Source organism: Lithobates pipiens, unplaced genomic scaffold (assembly GCF_037356315.1).
Source record: "Lithobates pipiens isolate NorthernLeopardFrog02 unplaced genomic scaffold, aLitPip1_a1.2 Scaffold_25, whole genome shotgun sequence".
Classification (NCBI taxonomy): Eukaryota; Metazoa; Chordata; class Amphibia; order Anura; family Ranidae; genus Lithobates; species Lithobates pipiens.
The window spans coordinates 174,774,230-174,789,985 of NW_027507787.1; the positions used below are offsets into that span (position 1 = coordinate 174,774,230).

General features: G+C 41.7%; 1 protein-coding gene across 7 annotated transcripts in view; it reads right to left on the reverse strand.

Annotated features, from left to right (window-relative positions):
- Positions 1–15,756, reverse strand: part of EXOC6 (exocyst complex component 6) — a 458,527-nt gene that overhangs the window by 66,927 nt on the left and 375,844 nt on the right. For all 7 annotated transcript variants that reach the window (XM_077455211.1, XM_077455209.1, XM_077455210.1 and 4 more), the window contains one exon: positions 13,826–13,899. In XM_077455211.1, the coding sequence (XP_077311337.1) occupies positions 13,826–13,899 (74 nt within the window). The remainder of the gene's footprint in view (positions 1–13,825; positions 13,900–15,756) is intronic.

The window sequence follows — 15,756 nt, forward strand, 5'->3', positions numbered from 1 at the left end:
ACACATTTTCAATGTGAAGGTGTTGCATAGCAGGCAGGAGATGCCACTGTGGCTAAGAGTGACAGGTGGTGGTTGGACAAAATAAGCAGATTCAGGTAGTAAGTAACAGGTGGAGGGAGAGCATGGTACTCTGTGCAGCTCTAGCAATACAGGCTAGGGAAGACCTTTGCATGCAAGGATGTGTGAAGCCGTGTGAGCTTTGTCTTGTCACTGTGTGAAGGTAGTGGAAGGGATCAAGTGTGAAGTTCGTAAGCAGTGAATCTGAGCTGTAGAAGTTTGTGGACATTAAATCTGAGCTACAGAGTTTGGTGGGGAGTGAATATGAGCTGAAGAATGTGGAGGGCAGTGAATTTGAGTTGAAGAAGTACACGGGCATTGAATCTAAACTGAAGAGATTGGTGGGCAGTGAATTTTAACTGCAAGGTTTGATGGGCAATGATTCTGAGCTGAAGAACAAGATGGCCAGTGAATCTGATGTGAAGAAGGTAGTATTTATTTCTTTATTACAGTTATTTATATAGCACTGACATTTTATGCAACCCTTTACATATTTTACATTCACATTAGTCCCTACCCTTAAGCAGATTAAAATCTAAGGTCCCTATCTCACATGAAGATGTATACACACAGATAGGTCAATTTAGACAATTACCACCTGTGTGCTTTTGAATTGTGGGAGGAAACCAGAGTACCCAGAAGAAACCCAAGGAAGCACATGGAGCCCATACAAACTCAATGCAGGTGTTGTCCTGGCTGGGATTTGAACCAGAGACCCCAGTGCTAACCACTAAGCAGGAAGTGAATCTAAGCTGGAAAGCTGCGGGCAGTGAATCTGAGCTGGAGAAGTTAGTGGGCAGTGAATCTGAGCTGAAGAGGGTGTCAGCCAGTGAATTTGAGCTAAAGGAGGCGGGCAGTGAATCTGACCTGAAAAAACTGGTGAACAGTGAGTCTAAACTAAAGAATCTGTTGGCCAGCAAATCTGTGCTGAAAAAGGTGGTGGGCATTGAATCTGAGCTAAGGACGTTGGTGGGCATTAAATCTGAGCTGCAAAAGGTGGTGGACACTGAATCTGAGCTAAGGAAGTTGGTGGGCTTTAAATCTGAGCTGTAAAATGTGTTGGGCCTTGAATATGACCTAAAGAAGTTGCTGGGCAGTGGATCTGCAGAAGATGTTGGAGAGCAAATCTTAACTGAAAAGTGTGGTTGCCAAGGAATGTGAGCTGAAAAAGGTAGCAGTTTGTGAATTTGAGTTGGAAAAGATGGTGGGCAGTTTGAGTTGCAGAAGATAATGGACTTTGACCAAAGTTTTTAAAAGATATGTTCTAAAATTGGAAATATTTCAAATAAAAAAGTTTATTATTATTTTACTTACCATTTTTTTTCTGTTAAAGTGTGGCCCATCCTTGACTAGCGTTTTACATGTTTTGTTTAGGGAGATGTACGAGGAAGATAGGCCTTTGCTAAACATTGAAAACCAACATTATAAATTCCCTGGGCCTCACACGGTCTCAATTTAAATTGGCAATGTACTGTATGTCTTATTGGCGGTGAAACAAACCATATCAAGAGCTTGGAAACAACAGTTTGTTTCCTTTAGAGGTCCACCGCCACTTAGACTTCTTCTTCATTAATGAAAATCTGACCTGGTATTCTGCTTGATATGCACCAGAAATGTTTACAAATATGGACCCCGTGGACCAAATATGCGCAAACATCTTTGCCGGCAGCTAGTTAAGACTCCGGCTAGGGTGCCCCCGACTTCCTTTTCCTTCCTTACTTTACATCTTCCCTCCTCTACCCTCTTTGGCTATGAAAGCCCGTTTATATATTTGTTTTCCACATGGCAAACTTAGTGTCCGCACTAAACCTATGCGCACCCTTAGTTCGTTATTGGCCCCCAGATCATATTTTTGTCTTAATTGCTAAACCAAAACTGCAGCATTAACAGTAAATTGGTATAGTTATTGTGCTGAACTTTAGCATCTATTTTTCTGTTTGGTATCTGTTGGATACTGTTCTGGAATATACCGATATATCAACAGTGCGCATACGCATGTGGCTGTATTCTGTATTCTTTTTAAAATTTAATAAAAAAAATATTGAAAGAGGAACTGAACATTATTTTCTATACAAAATAATCCTTTTTTTACATGGTGTGGTCCAAGAGTCTACAGTCCTTTTAAATTGGTATTGTTGAAGTTTTGTTGAGTTGTTAGTGGTGCTTTATGTTATTCGAATACATATAATATATATTTTTTTTTTTAATAAATCTTTTTATTTAATTTCTTAATAAACAGAAAAACAAAACAAAACCCAAGAAAACATCATACACATTAAACCTAACATACTGTATATTGATACAATGTCAAGATCCAATCACCTAACAGCAACTATCAATTCAAATTAAGAATTCAAAATAACAAAACAACAACTGGAAGGAGTATAATAATTAACGAAAAAGTATTTTATCTGGGCCTGAATCTAAGCCATCCCATTTGTCCACTCAATTGTCAAGCCTCACCCCATAATAATAAAAAAAAAGGAGGGGGGGAGGGTAAGAGAAAAAAGCAAACATTAATCCCTTCTATTGCCAATGGCCCCAAGCATCCCTTATAAAGAAACACCCACATTATAATTAATGACCCCCCTCGGCATTAAACATAGAATTTTAAACCCTACTTCTCACCAATCTCTCTTCTTGCTTAGTCTTCTATATAAAAACGCTCCTTTAGGTAGTTTCAAGAGGTTCAATGTCTACCTTATAGCTTTATAAACAGCAATAAAAACATGACAGTGATTCTCACATTTCTCCCCTTTACAAATAGTTTTAGGTTGCTGTTGCACTTTACCTTATATTTAACTCATCCCTTTACCTCCATACTTAAGATGACTTAACCCCAAAGACTAATGTCACTTTACTGACCAAGTACTTAGGAGGTTTTTTTATCTTCTATGCACTTTTGACACTTGATGTTTACAAGTTAAATCAATATTTTTTGCTAGAAAATTACTTACAATCCTCAAACATTATATATATATATATATATATATATATATATATATATATATATATATATATATATATATAATAAATATAATTTTAACAAAGACTCTGGAGAATAAAATGGTGGTCAGTATTTGCGCAGCGGTCTTTTGAACGCAATTTTTGGGGGAAATAATACACTTTATTAAATTAAAAAATAAGAAAACAGTAACGTTAGCCCAATTTTTTGTACATTGTGAAAAAGGATGTTATGCCGAATAAATAGATACCAAACATGTTACGGTTGAAAAATGCGCACACTCGTGGAATGGCGAGCACTTAAAAATCTCCACAGGCGACATTTTAATTTTTTTTTAACGGTTACCAGGTTAGAGTTACAGAGGTGCTCACATGCTGACGATTACGGCGATACCTCACATGTGTGATTTGAACACCGTTTACATTTGCGGGCGCGACTTAAATATGCGTTTTCTTTGCCGTGTGAGCACGTGGGGATGGGGGGCACTTTAAAAATATTTTTTTTTCTATTTTTTTTAACATTGTACCCTTAAAAAAAATCGAATCACTTTTATTGTTGTCACATGGAAAACAGGTAAACATCCCTTGTGACAGTAATAGGTGGTGGCAGGTACTGTTTATGGAGGTATTGCTCCGGAATCCCTCCTTTGCACCTCAAAGTATTCAGATCGCCAAAATCAGCAATTCTGAACACTCTTTTCTTTTTTTTTTTAATCGGTGCCATTGGCACCCAAGTAAACCGGAAGTGGCATTGCTTTCAGGATTTTACTACAGAGACCCAATCAAAGCCAAATTTGCATCACAGCCTAGCCGGCGGACGTGCTGGATCGTGGCTCGGGTCTCCCGGTGGGACGGGAGGCCTGGGAAGAGCAGCGAACAGTGGTGGGAGGAGGGGGGGGTTGTGATGTTCCCTCCCACTGCCCGGGACAACGGCCAAGCGGCTGCCAAGCCGGAATGGCCGCTATCACCAGATAGCCAACCGTACACTCTGAAAAACGGTACTGGGGTATAGCCTGCAGCTACAATCTATAAGCCGATACTTCCACTTCCTCCTACCGACATACTGGTACAGCGATTTGCCTGAAGTGGTTAAGATAAAAAACCTTCTCTGTGCAGCAGCCCCCCTCATACTTACCTAAGCCCCATATCTGTCCAGCGATGTGCATGAGTGCCTCGGCTGTCCAGGATTGGCTGAAACACAGAAGTGGCGCCACTAGCTCCCGCTGCTGTCAAAGTCAGTTAGCCAATCGGTAGAGAGAGGGGCAGGGCCAAACCACGGCTCTGTGTCTGAATGGACACACAGAGTTGCAGCTCGGCTTGGGTGGCCCCATAGCAAGCTGCTTGTTATGAGGGCACTCGACAGAAAGGAGGGGCCAGGATCGCTGATGAGGGACCCTAGAAGAGGAGGAACTGGGCTGCTCTGTGCAAATCCATTTCACAGAGCAGATAAGTATGACTTGTTTATTATTGTTAAAGGGAAAAACCTAGACTTTAGTATCACTTTAAAGTGGAATTCCAGGATCAATCTAGCTAAGCTTAAACCTGCTCTCGCTCCCTACTAACTCCAATACTAACTACCCTGTAGAAGGAAGATGCTTACACTTGCCTATTCTTAAGGCGCTCTGGTTTGGTCATGTGATTAGCTCTCAGCAGCCAGCTTCAGGGGAGAGGAGGGATCAGCAACAACAGATGCCCAATAGTAAGCCTATAGTTAACGCCACTGTTCTGGCATTCCAGCCATTGTCACTGGTCTCACCTCACCCCGAAGCAGGCCACCGGGGAGATCGTGTGACTAGACCAGAGTGTCCTGAGAATAGGTAAACATAAGTATCTTCTTTCTATAGGGTAGTTAGTATAGGAGTTAGAATAGGAGGAGCAGGTTTAAACTTGGGTAGATTGGTTCTAGATAAGTTGCAATTTAGCTTATTGGTACCCAAAGCTAATCGTCCTATGATGAAAAGTACATGCGCCCAAATAGCACAACTGAAAAAAAAATTTGAGCAGCAAATATAATGTACAATAATACTAGAGGAAGTGATGGGCTCCAGTATCAAAATTACCAACTGACAAAGGAGACAAGTAAGTGTTCAATCTTTGGTTTACCATGTCATCTCAGTTTCCCTTGGAAGGTGTTAAGAATTGCTACTAATTGGAAAAAGAATCCAAGTCAAACACTGATCAGCAAACATTCCCGGGAGTCTAGTTCATCTCCAGAGATCAGTTACCAACGTGTTAAGGATTGTTTTTTGACATGTCAAGGTGTTTGTGTGCTATTGTAATGATTGTTTGCAAAGTGCTGCTACCAATGTTGAATCCAGGAAGAAAAGTCAGCGGCAATCAAAGCAGATGTAGCTTAATTGTTCCCGACAAACAGACATGCAGTCCCCACCTGAAACCCCCTCCTCTGACATGTTTCATCCAAGGGACTGGGCTTAATCGTAGTATCTATGATTAATCCAAGTCCCCTGGGTTAAACTTGTACCCAGGCTGGGATTCCATGTCTGTTTTTCCACAACAACAAAGCTACATCCATTTTTATGGATTGCCGCTAGCCTTTTCCTGGATTCGCTGGCAGTTTGGGGCTCGGGATGAGTTCCTACCTGGCTTATGGAATCCAACTGCTTAGAGGGTAACCAGGTGTTCTATCAGCTGTTGTGCTATTTCGTCCGGCATATGCAATGTTCATCCTGGGCACTTCTCAATATCGGGCACCATCCGATAGAACACTGGCATTATGGGCTTGCGAGTGGCAAATATATATTTTTACTGATAGCTACCAGTTTACGACAGTGAGATCACTAATAGATTGGTTCCTGGACTTTGTTCTTTCCCCCAATGAGTGAGCCTGACTGTGAAATTCAATTTACAATGAAATGTGAATGGAGTATAGTGAATTTTTACTTAGCTTTGTGAATGAGTTGAAGCTTTGCGGACGTGCTGAACATGCCACTGTAATAAATCAACCCTGACATGTCCAAGTCAGAAATTGCTAATATAAAAATCAGAAAGTGGCAATGGGCACCATTTATATGTTCTAGAGCTAAACCACAGAGAATTACTGAGTCGCTGAAACTGTGTGCTGAGGCAAGTAGGATTCAATTCTGATAGTTCAGCTTCTGAATGATGTATGTTCAAAGGTTTGCAACACACTTTCTATAATCTTATGTCTGCTTGTTGGCTTAAGGTGTGACAACAGATGCAACTGAGGGATTTCCTTTGCATTGTGTCTCTACGGTCTCTGAAATAGTAGGTCTTTTGAAGCCTTACTTACCACCACCCTCCCAGTGATATACAGCCCTCAGTAAATTTAAATTACAAATAGTGCCCAGGGCTGTGTGCAGACTAGATTTGCTCTATAAGAACACTTGACTGGGACAGACTATGTATTATAGAAGCTCTTTGACCAAACCCATTTGGTTGTGCTTAATAAGCAAAACATTACTACAATCTTCCTTACTTAGGCTGGCCATACACGGTTTGAATATTGGCTGGTTCAACAGGAAGGAACCAGATGAGATTCGAACCATTAATGGGCAGGCTGAATGTACGAAGTTGTTTGGGCAATCAACTTGGGTACAACAAGCCTGCCGGATTCGCTTCTGATCATCACAAGCGGCTGCTGTAGCTGCTAGTGATAATCGCTGTTTTCTCCTGGTGGGACTGTTTCATCCGCCCACTCCCCCTGGAGAAGACAATGTCTCAATAGGTGAGATTCCCCTGTCAGTGCTGATGGGGGAATAATGCAAATTTCTTTTCTGCAACTGGTGGCTACAGGAAAGAAATTTTCACTGTCTATGGCCAGCCTAACCTTTCCATTTCACCATAGCTGATTACCATGGGCCTCTTACCACTGCGGGCCCTCCATTCAATTCAAGGTAAAGCTTAACTCCAGGCAAACAGCTAACTACATAGTATACATGAACTGTGTTATGTGTCAAATAATCATTTTGCTCACCAACCTGCATTTCCTCTGTTACTCGACAACGAAGGATACACAGCACACTGATGAAGTCATCACTGTTTTCTCCTCTAGTGGACATGTTCAAGCTCATGCCTGACAGCACTGTTGAAAGCAATAAAGCTCTGACTGGCTCAGAATATTACATCTCTTCTCACAGTGTGATTACTACTGTGCAAGGGACTACAGTAGGCCTGTCTCAGTACCATTTCAGATGTTAGCCCACTTCTATGTAAAAATACATTTGACATTTTTTAAATTACATTATTAGAATAAGAGTCCAATCTTAAAATAGTAATACAGTAAATTCTCACAGTTCTTATTATTAGTACCTTTATAGCAACCTGTTCCTATTTTCCAGTGCATATAGTTACATTTCTAACTGCACACCGTCGCCAGCTACAGGTTGTATAGCACTATTGTCCCCAAAGTTCCCACAAAGAGTGCACACCCTGAGTATCTCCTAGATAGTTCAGCCAGGACAGCACAGGTGCAGGGAGGAACAGGGGAATGACTAGCTTCAGGGCTGTGCATTTTTAGTTGATGTACACATCATCAGCCCTAGTCCCAGACAGGAGAGCACATGAAGGGCAATTCCATAGGACCCTGCAAGGGAAAGGAGCCACTCTAAATTTAGAAAGCAGTGCACTGAGGGGGCCAGGTAATTATGGAGGAAAGGACTAGTTTAGTTTAATAAAATTAGGAACTGTAAGCATATATCTCAGCACTGGGATTTGCTTAAAGCAGAGTTCCGCCTTACCCTCAAAAAATGTAAAGTCATATGCTACACATACTGTAGCTGATGACTTTTAATATTAGGACAGTAATGTTAGCACCGCTGCTGATGTTTCCATCGGCTGTCGGGTGCTATTTCTGCCGGCAAGGGTCCTTACTGCGCATGTGCGAAGCGTGGCTGCGCTCTCCTACTGGCCCGACAGTAGGTAAGGGCCGGTTCACACTGCAGGCGAGGCGAGGCGACTCCGACTTGCCTCGCCGCGACCTGCAGCGGCCTCGGCGGCGACTTGCAAATGACTTCTGTATAGAAGTCAATGCAAGTCGCCCCGAGGTCGCCCAAAAGTAGTACAGGAACCTTTTGTCTGAGTCGGAGCGACTTGAGTCGCTCCTCTCAGAGCGGTTCCATTGTACAGAACGGGGGCGACTTGCGAGAGCGAGGCGAGGCGAGTCGTGTCACCTCGCATCGCCCGCTGTGTGAACCGGCTCTTAAGGTGGGGGGAGGAGGAGGGTGCCTGACTTTTGACCTACCTCATCGTGGTGAGGTCTGACACAAGTGGAAACAGGGTACCTGTCAAAAACAGGGGAGGGGAGGTGACAAATAATTGGAAGTTCCACTTTGGGGTGTAACTTTGCTTTTAAAAAAAAAAGGGCTTCATTATCACTTTAATTTAACTCTGTCATATACTTGAGCTATCAGTCAGAGACTTCACATTGATCCATCCACCAAAAAGTTTTTGGACACTCGCGTGCACATGTTTAATTACTTCCTAGCAGGATAAGTGGGTGGTAAACTGCTGACCTCTGCAATGGTGTTGAAGATTACGGATCAACCAAAAATCTTGTAACCACCTGATGATTATTTTGGGCAATGCCGGTGTCTTGGGGTCATTGGGTAAAATTGTTCATGCTTCATAAACTGATTGCTGTACAAAGGTGCCAAACAACTGGTTTCTGTGAATGGATAACATTAAAGCTGCAGTAGATGGTTGTTGAGATAACTGGATTCCATTAACACGTTTTTGATTGGCAGAGACCACACTTTTTTTTTTTTACAGGTCAAGTCTTCTTTAGAAAAAAGGGCAATTCCCGCTGATCTTAGTCTGAGCTGTAGTGTCTGCTTAGGTCCCAAATCCCCAGCTAAGCATCCTGACGAGAGCTCAGTGCCTCCTTAGCAGCAGCTCCTACCTGTCATCGGCTCCTCTCTAAGGCCAGGACACATCAGGACCCTGACCTAAGGGCGCTGTCCGGGTGGGCAGGTAACCCTGTGCTACTGGACCAACTTCCTTATCTTTCATAAGCAAGATCCATGTAAGAGTATCACATTCTACCCGAGAAAACAGAAGCCTGACCTCTCTAAGGTATTTTACAAAAGGAAAAAGGCTCAGTTACTTTCTAGCAAACATCAGAAAAAAAGCTGTCATTCAGCATATTAACGTGAGTACGTCACATGAAAACAAACAGAGAGGCTGCAGAGGTGAAACACCATAATGATACTTTGATGGTAATCTCACCAACTTTGTCTTCCCAGGGAGACTTCCATATAACATTCTTCAACACTCACAAACATTCTGCATTTCCACAGGGAGTAAACTTTATTTGGAGAACAATTCTATAGAGAAAATTGATCTAATATCTATACTTAAAGTGAAATTCCTGCTATACACCTAACTAGCCTTAACCACCCCCCCCCCCCCCCCCAAAGCCTAGGCTAACTAACCTGTGCAAGAAAGATGTACTTACCTACTGTATTTTTAAGCTGCTCCGTTCCGCTCCCCTGTGTCAGCCAATGCGGCTACAGGGGAGAAGGGAGCACCAACAATGTCCCCACTCCAGGCTTTACTAGCCATTTCCTGAATGCTCTCTCCTCCCTCCCACAGCCACTACTGACTGACACAGAGGACCAGACAACAGCTGGTTGAAAAAAGGTAAGTTACACTAGCTATGTTCGACTTTAAACCTTGTTTGCACAGGTCCTGCCTCCCTGGAACTTGCACTATCTTGGGGCGCTCTCCTCTTTCTCTCTCTTTTCTTCTCTTTCCCTGTTTCCTCCCTTCATTCATGATATGAAGGCTATCAATATAGATTGCTGTCCTTCAGGGAATAGAGTAATATAGACTGTGACATCTGCCTAATTCTTAAAGCGAAGTTCCACCCAGAACTTCCGGAACTTCCGCTTATCTGATTTCTCCCCACCTCCGGTGCCACAAGTGGCACCTCTTGGGGAGGAGGAGGGAGCAGGTAACTATTTTTTACAGGTACCTTGTCCCCACTTTCAAAAGACCAGGCTGTGGCAAATTACGCCAGAAGCTCGGCCCCCCTCCTCCATCCCCTTCTGCCGGGCCAATGAGAGAGCGCAGTGCGCTTCGCACATGCGCAGCGGGGACCTGGCCGTGAAGCTGAAAGGTTTCCTTACCCAAAATAGCGGCGGCAGCATGTGACCAGCCAATGTAATCATCAGCTGTGGTGCCAACACTGGTGGACTCCAGGACAGGTAAGCATCCTAATGTTAAAAGTCAGCAGCTACAGTATGCGTAGCTGCAGATTTTTAAAGGGGCACTCCGCTTTAACTTAGTAACTTGGCCCTCTATGTTCCTGGTAAGAGTTTACTGTTATATTACTCATTACGTGTTCATGCACAGTTTCTTTACACACCTGTCCGCTGTCGCCCTTTGCATGGGCAAACCATGGCTTCTTGATTCTTGAAAATTCAATAAAAATATTGAAACAGAAAAGAGGTAAGTTACACAGGTTAGTTAGCATAGGTGTTGGAGGGGGGGCAATTTACAGACTAGTTAGTTGTATTGCCGGAATTCCACTTTTACTAAGTTCTGTTAGAACAAAGTATAAAACACAGCATTCACAACTTTCCAGTACCGTATCTATTTAATATCTATCTACTGTATATCTATCGTTCTATCAGCAGGGACCGGCCCAATTTTGATCGGGGTTTGGATGTCCTCGTTTAACTGAAAAACTTTTGTCAAAGGGACATGCTGAAAAATGTATCTCAATCATGAGCTTCAGCCACAGATCAATGTGTTCTGACAGTGGCAGGGTGGTGGTGGGATAGGGAATCCTCCATCCACATAATTTCACCCACTAACTGAATGAAAAAAATATATTTAAAAGCATATGCCCAGCTTTACTGCCTGGCTATCTATTGTATCAATCGTATGTATTCATCTATCCTGTTCTTTTTTTACACTTCCTGGCAGGATGCCAGATATTATCCCACCTTCTATTTTCCTGTTATGGACTGAAAACGTGAGAATGCAAGAAATGGTGTCAGCCCTACCCAGTTGGCTTTGGTAATCCCATCTATTCCCCTCATCTCCACTCCATAAATTGTTTTATAGCCCAGGATAAGAAATAATATGGCTGATTAGACTTCATGAAATAAAACAGGCAAAGAGCACCAGACACAGGACAGCTCTGGATTTCTGACAAGATCAACTTTTTATATTTTGTACCTATCAAACAAATATGATATAATACTTTTAATAGTATATTTAACAGACCAAAACGGAGCAAATAAGATACGTTTGTTATTATGGTTTAAATACACTTTCCGTTAGATTCATTTATAGGAGATTGGCTTTACCAGTGGTTGTGTTATCTCAGTTATTTGCAGTCACACTAGATTTGTAAATGGCATTTTCCTTTTGTTTCTTAGGTTCTTTACATCTACATTCAGTGGCACTAGAGATAATCATTAGATATTCTGTACAGAAGCGACAGGAGGAAAAGAAAATGTATCTAATGACCTCTATATCGTAAGTAACCCCACATATCTGAAAAATACACATATGGACAAATGGGATATATTTAGCCTAGACACATGAAAACCTATTTAGACTTAGTTGTCAACTGTTCCTACTAAGTGATCCATTTAGTCAACTTTAACCTCTCTGCAAGGTTTTCAGCTAAAATAGTTTCTCGTTTCGGACTATAAGGCTCAGGGGAGAAAAATTATTTCACTAGCCCTGACATCAGACCCAATAAAACCCAAGAGGCTCTTAACGATGTAACATAAGTGTTTGCAAAGTTATGTTTTTTTTCTCCAGGCCCTGGTGTCATTTTCCATCCCTAAAGAAAGATTGTGGGTGACCTTTAAATCCTCGGAATGGTGGAAGAAACAGTGCGATTGCTATGTATAAAGTCAGGGCTCCTTACATTCTTGTATTTTTATGATAAATGACTTGCTAAGCTGTCAACACCCAGATATTTATATTTAATTTCAAGGGAGAAAAAAATTACTTTAAAGGATAAATCTCCAAAAAAAAAAGCCTTTAGTCCAACTATTTATTCATTTAAAATAAATTATTAGGTGTAAATAAAAAAAATAACAAAATAGCGTACTAACAACATTCCTTTCTTTATCGATGAAAATTTACAGCCATGGTCGAAAGTTTTGAGAATGACACAAATACAAATTTTCACAAAGTTTGCTGCTTCAGTGTTTTTAGATCTTTTTTGTCAGATGTTACTATGGTATACTGATGTATAATTACAAGCATTTCATAAGTATCAAAGGCTGTTATTGGCAATTACATTAGGTTTATACAAAGAGTCAATATTTGCAGTGGTGACCCTTTTTCTTCAAGACCTCTGCAATTCACCCTGGCATGCTGCCAATCAACTTCTGGGCCACATCCTGATTGATGGAAGCCCATTCTTGCATAATCAATGCTTGGAGTTTGATAGAATTTGTGTTTTTTTTTTTGTTCACCCGCCTCTTGAGGATTGACCACAAGTTCTCAATGGGATTGAGGTCTGGGGGCTTTCCTGGCCATGGACCCAAAATGTTGATGTTTTATTTCCGAAGCCACTTAGTTATCACTTTGGCCTTATGGCAAGATGCTCCATCATGCTGGAAAAGGCATTGCTCATCACCCAGCTGTGCTTGTATGGTTGGCTGAGAAACAACACCACACTGGAATGGTCTCAGTGTGCTTTAATGTTGGCATGACAGAGGTCTGATGGTAGCGCTCACCTTTTCTTTCCGGATGCCCCAAACAATCGGAAAGAGGATTCATCAGAGAAAACGGCTTTACCTCAGTTCTCAGCAGTCCAATTCCTGTTCCTTTTGCAGAATATCAGTCTGTCCCTGATGCTTTTCCTGGAGAGAAGTGGCTTCTTTGTTGTCCTTCTTGACAGCAGGCCATCCTCCAAAAGTCTTAGCCTCATTGTGTGTGAAGATGCACTCACACCTGCCTGCTGCCATTCCTGAGCAAAATCTGCACTGGTGGTGCCCCGATCCCGCAGCTGAATCAATTGTAGGAGACGGTCCTGGTACTTGCTCGACTTTCTTGGGCACCCCTGAAGACTTCTTAACAAATGCAGTGGAAATGTTTTTTTTTATGGGATTAAGTTCATTTTCATGATAAAGGGGAGCTTTGCGATTAATTGCAATTCATCTAATTACACCTCATAACATTCTGGAGTATATGCAAGTTGCCAACATAAAGACTGAGGCAGCAAACTTTGTGAAAATTAATATTTGTGTCATTCTCAAAACCTTTGGCCACAGCTATCATGCTACACTCAGTACAGTGTAGTATTCCTTTACATCTCACAGGCACCTTGTAAGATCCTCTGTTATGTTCTGTAGTGTTTACAAAAATGAACAAACTGAAAAATGTAACAGAATTAGCCAATGCAAGATGACAGCTGCTATTTTATTGTCCTCATAACTCAAGAGGAAATCACTCATTCTAGTTTAAAGCAGTGACTTCATGCTACCAGGCTGTATCTGTGCTAGTGGTTTTAGCAGTTCTGGATGCCTAGTTGCAACCAAAGTCTAATGGAATCATTTGCTCCATGCGCTATCCTAAAATAAAGACATACGCTCCTTCTCTCTTGGACTTCTGATGCGATTACCTTTTTGCTCTAAGGTTCTGCTGTGCTTCAGCATTTTTTTAGAGTAAGGAGGATTTTAACCCCAGTCAGATGTTACATAATTAAAAATAACTTTGTGTTAAAATCATTAGGAATAACCCATTTACAATTACCTTGCCCGTAAATGACAGCACCACCCAGGCACTTCCAGTTAGCATATATAAGCATAAATAAAAATGTGTAAAATGAAAAGGAAGAAGACACTTGTCTTACTTGTCTGAGGTCAAGGAAAGCCAACTGCAGGGTGTCCTCCTGGAATCCCGGAACAGGATCAGAACTGGCAAACACTGAAAATACAAATATAAACTCATGTTATATGAAGGACTTTAATCAAAAACAATTTTTAAGACATAAGCCACCATCTCTATTTAGCTTGTAGTTTACTTAAGCTGGAAAATTGTACTGATATTTACATTGCTTTGCAAAAGTATTCACCCACTTGGCTTTTTACCTATTTTGTTACATTACAGTCTTTAATTCAATGTTTTTTTTAATCTGAATTATATGTGATGGATCAGAACACAATAGTCTATGTTGGTGAAGTAAAATTAGAAAAATAAGCCATACGCTCCATAGAGTTGGGTTTTATGGCAGAGTGGCCAGAAGAAAGCCATTACTTTCTGCAAAAAAAAAAAAAAAATGGATGTGGGAGATTCCCAAACTGTATGGAGGAAGGTACTTTGGTCTGTTGAGACTAAAATTTAACTTTTTGGCCATCAAACAGAACGTTATGTCTGGCACAAACCAAACACATTACATCACCCAAAGAACACCATCCCCACAGTGAAACATGGTGGTTGCAGCATCATGCTGTGGGGATATTTTTCAGCAGTCGGGACTAGGAAACTGGTCAGAGTTGAGGGAAAGATGGATGGTGCTAAATACAGGGATATTCTTGATCAAAACCTGTACTGCTCTGTGTGTGATTTGGGGCTAAGACAGAGGTTCACCTTCCAGCAGGATAATGACCCCAAACACACTGCTAAAGCAACACTTGAGTGGTTTAAGGGGAAACATGTAAATGTGTTGGAATGGCCTAGTCAAAGCCCAGACCTCAATCCAATAGAAAATTTGTGGTCAGACATTAAAGATTGCTGTTCACAAGCGCAAATCATCCAACTTGAAGGAGCTGTAGCAGTTTTGCAAGGAGGAATGGGCAAAAATCTCAGTGGTAAGATGCGGCAAGCTCATAGAGGCTTATCCAAAGCGAAATGGAGCTGTGGTAGCCCCAAAAGGTGGCTCTACAGAGTATTGACTTGGGGGGGGGGGGGGAGGGGGGGTTGAATAGTTATGCATATTGACGTTTTCTGTTATTTTGCGTCACAACAAAAAAACACATTCAAAGTTGTGGGCATGTTCAGTAAATTAAATAATGCAAATCCTCAAACAGTACATGTTAATTCCAGGTTGTGAGGCAAAAAAACACGAAAAATACCAAAGGGTGTGAAAACTTTTGCAAGGCACTGTGTAACCCTTATGCCACGTACACACGGCTGGACTTTTTGCCGGAATAGGCCCGATGGTCTTCCCGACAGACTTTCGGCGGAGGTCCGACAGACTTTCTGAACAAACGGACTTGGCCACACGAATCGACTAAGTCCGTTCGAAGTCCATTTGTTTTGAACGTGATGACGCAAACGGGACTAAACAAGGAAGTTCAATAGCCAGTAGCCAATAGCTGCCCTTGCGTCGTATTTGGTCCATCGGACTAGCACACAGACAAACGGTTTTCCCGTCGGATAGATTTGAAACATGTTCTATTTCTAGGTCCGTCAGATTTTGTTTAATAAAAAACAGTCTGACTAGCCCACACAGGATCGGATTGTCTGACGGACTGATCCCGTCGGACCTAGTCTGCCAGAAAGTCCGGTCGTGTGTATGCGGCATTAGTGACAGGGCCAAATTAGAAAATGCAGTACATCTCTACAACACGTACATTTTCCATTGTTTCATCCCTTGCTCAGCAGGGTAAATTGTTGTACTAACATTGAATTGTTAGTACAGTGGCTCCGATCTAAGCTGTCAGCTTCAGTTGAGTGAAAAAAAAAAAAAGCTAGTGGTGTGTACAAGGCTTTAGTGATGTCAGCTCTTCTCTGTTGTCTTTTGGTAAACTATTCAAACCCTTCTAACCTTCCTATCTCTAC